The sequence below is a fragment of the Halyomorpha halys genome, unplaced genomic scaffold, assembly GCF_000696795.3.
Source record: "Halyomorpha halys isolate HHAL.00 unplaced genomic scaffold, Hhal_1.1 Scaffold11655.1, whole genome shotgun sequence".
In the NCBI taxonomy this organism is placed as follows: domain Eukaryota; kingdom Metazoa; phylum Arthropoda; class Insecta; order Hemiptera; family Pentatomidae; genus Halyomorpha; species Halyomorpha halys.
In genome coordinates this window covers 1-1,952 of record NW_027106986.1, presented here as the reverse complement: position 1 = coordinate 1,952, position 1,952 = coordinate 1, and the positions used below count along the sequence as shown (strand labels likewise).

General features: G+C 41.2%; 1 protein-coding gene across 1 annotated transcript; it reads right to left on the bottom strand.

Moving 5' to 3' along the window:
• Nucleotides 1-456: 456 nt before the first annotated feature.
• On the bottom strand, nt 457-1,740 carry LOC106692309 (putative ankyrin repeat protein RF_0381). Its single transcript, XM_067045331.1, has one exon. The coding sequence runs from the start codon at nt 1,738-1,740 to the stop codon at nt 457-459; it is 1,284 nt and encodes a 427-aa protein (XP_066901432.1).
• Nucleotides 1,741-1,952: the final 212 nt, after the last annotated feature.

Below are 1,952 nucleotides of genomic sequence, written 5' to 3'. Positions count from 1 at the left end.
ACATTATTGTGACATCTTATAAAAACTGAAAATCTCTCTTGGAAGAATATTATAAATATTTCTTACTGTATTAGCGCCTTTTTCAATTTCTTAAAACCTTAAACATTAGTAGTTTGGAGTCTAAAACAGAAATAATTCATGGTTAAATTAAATTGTCTGTTATACTTAAGCTATTCTTAAAAATCCTGCCTTGAAGAAATCAAAATAAAAAAGCATAGGTTTTAAAAATACACACAAAGAAACCTTTTATTAAAGGTTCTAAAATATAATTTTCAAATAAAATAATAAAGCTTAACAGAAAAATGCATTTAAATTAAACATATGAACACGTAACATATGATTCATAACATCAAAGAGTTACATAACAATTAAATAAAACTCGGTAACAATTCAGGCTAAATTCATGTTGAGTTGTACCTTCACGAATGGTTATGGAAGATAACATGACAGTTCACATCACCTGTGACCGCCCTTGGACCTCAGGTAAGCTGCTAAAGCACTGTAGTTGTTATTAGTAGCAAAGCACAAGGCAGTTAATCCAGATTTATCCCTAGCGTTAACTGGAGCACCGCGGTCAAGGAGCAGCTGCACAATTTCTAAGTTGCCGTAAGAAGATGCTTCCATCAGAGGTGTGATACCATGAACTGATATGGCTCCTGGGTCTGCCCCGCGGTCCAACAGTGCTTTCATAACCGCAGAGCGACCTCCAGCGGCCGCATGATGTAATGCAGTCCAATGGTTCGAATCTTTTGCATCCAACGCCGCTCCATAATCAAGCAGCATTGTCAACACTTCAGTATGTCCTTCACGTACTGCGAGATGTAAAGCAGTCCACTGCCACTGACTTCGCATATCAACCTTCACGCCGGCATCAAGCAACACTTTCATGACCTCGACGCGTCCACTGCGGGCTTCTCGATGAATTATCCCATCGCCCCAACTGTCCCTCAAATTAAGATCAGCACCATTCTGCACCAACTGCTGCAAGACAGCTGCTTTAACATTTACAGCTGCAACGAACGCTGGAGTGTCTCCATTATTATCTTGATCATCCACTTTGGCTCCAGCCTTCAACAAAGGGATTACCAACCCAGCACAGCCTCCTTCAGCGGCGTAATTAAGTGAGTAACGACCTTCCTTATCCTTGATCGTGGGATCGGCACCGTTATGCAATAAATATGTCGCGATATCCTCTTGAGAATTTTTCAACGCGATCATCAATGCCGTAATTCCCTGGTTATCTTGTAAGTCAACAGCAGCATCTTCTTGGCACAATATCCTCACCAGCTCAAGAGATCCTTTCGCTGATGCAAGATATAGCGCTGTTTCCCCCTTACCAGTTCTGTCATCGAGTTCTAAGCCCATTCTGACGAGAGTATTTAAAATAGAAGGATTTGAAGCAACGTGCAAAGGCGTGAGACCCTTTTGATTTTTTACGTTTACAGGGAAGTTTATTTCTTTGATTAATTCCAGCATTTCCGAGATTCCAAAGCGAGCCACTAAATGAGATATTGTGTCACCATCCTTGAACTTCTGATCCATGCCCACTTTCACTAATGCTTTAAACATTTCGACATTCTGTGATTCTACAGCCATCTCAAGAAGGCTTTTACTACCTTCTGGTAATATTCCGGTATCTGCTTCTTTCTCCAGCAACATCTCCACAGCCCGGAAATTACCTCCTCTGACAGCTTGAAATAATGGGGTTTCATCGAGGTGATTTTTCTTGTTTACCTCCATTCCTTCCGCCAGTAGGACCTCCAGTGCGTCATTATGACCTCTAGTTGCAGCAATATGGAGATAGGTGTTTCCTCGAAACAAACGCTTGTCAACATTAGCACCGGACGACAACAGAGTCTTCAATGAAGAAACGCAATTATTTTCTATTGCCTTCTCCAACGGAGACTGTATGAGACTGTTTCCACATAGAGTCGACCCATTGACATCACCAC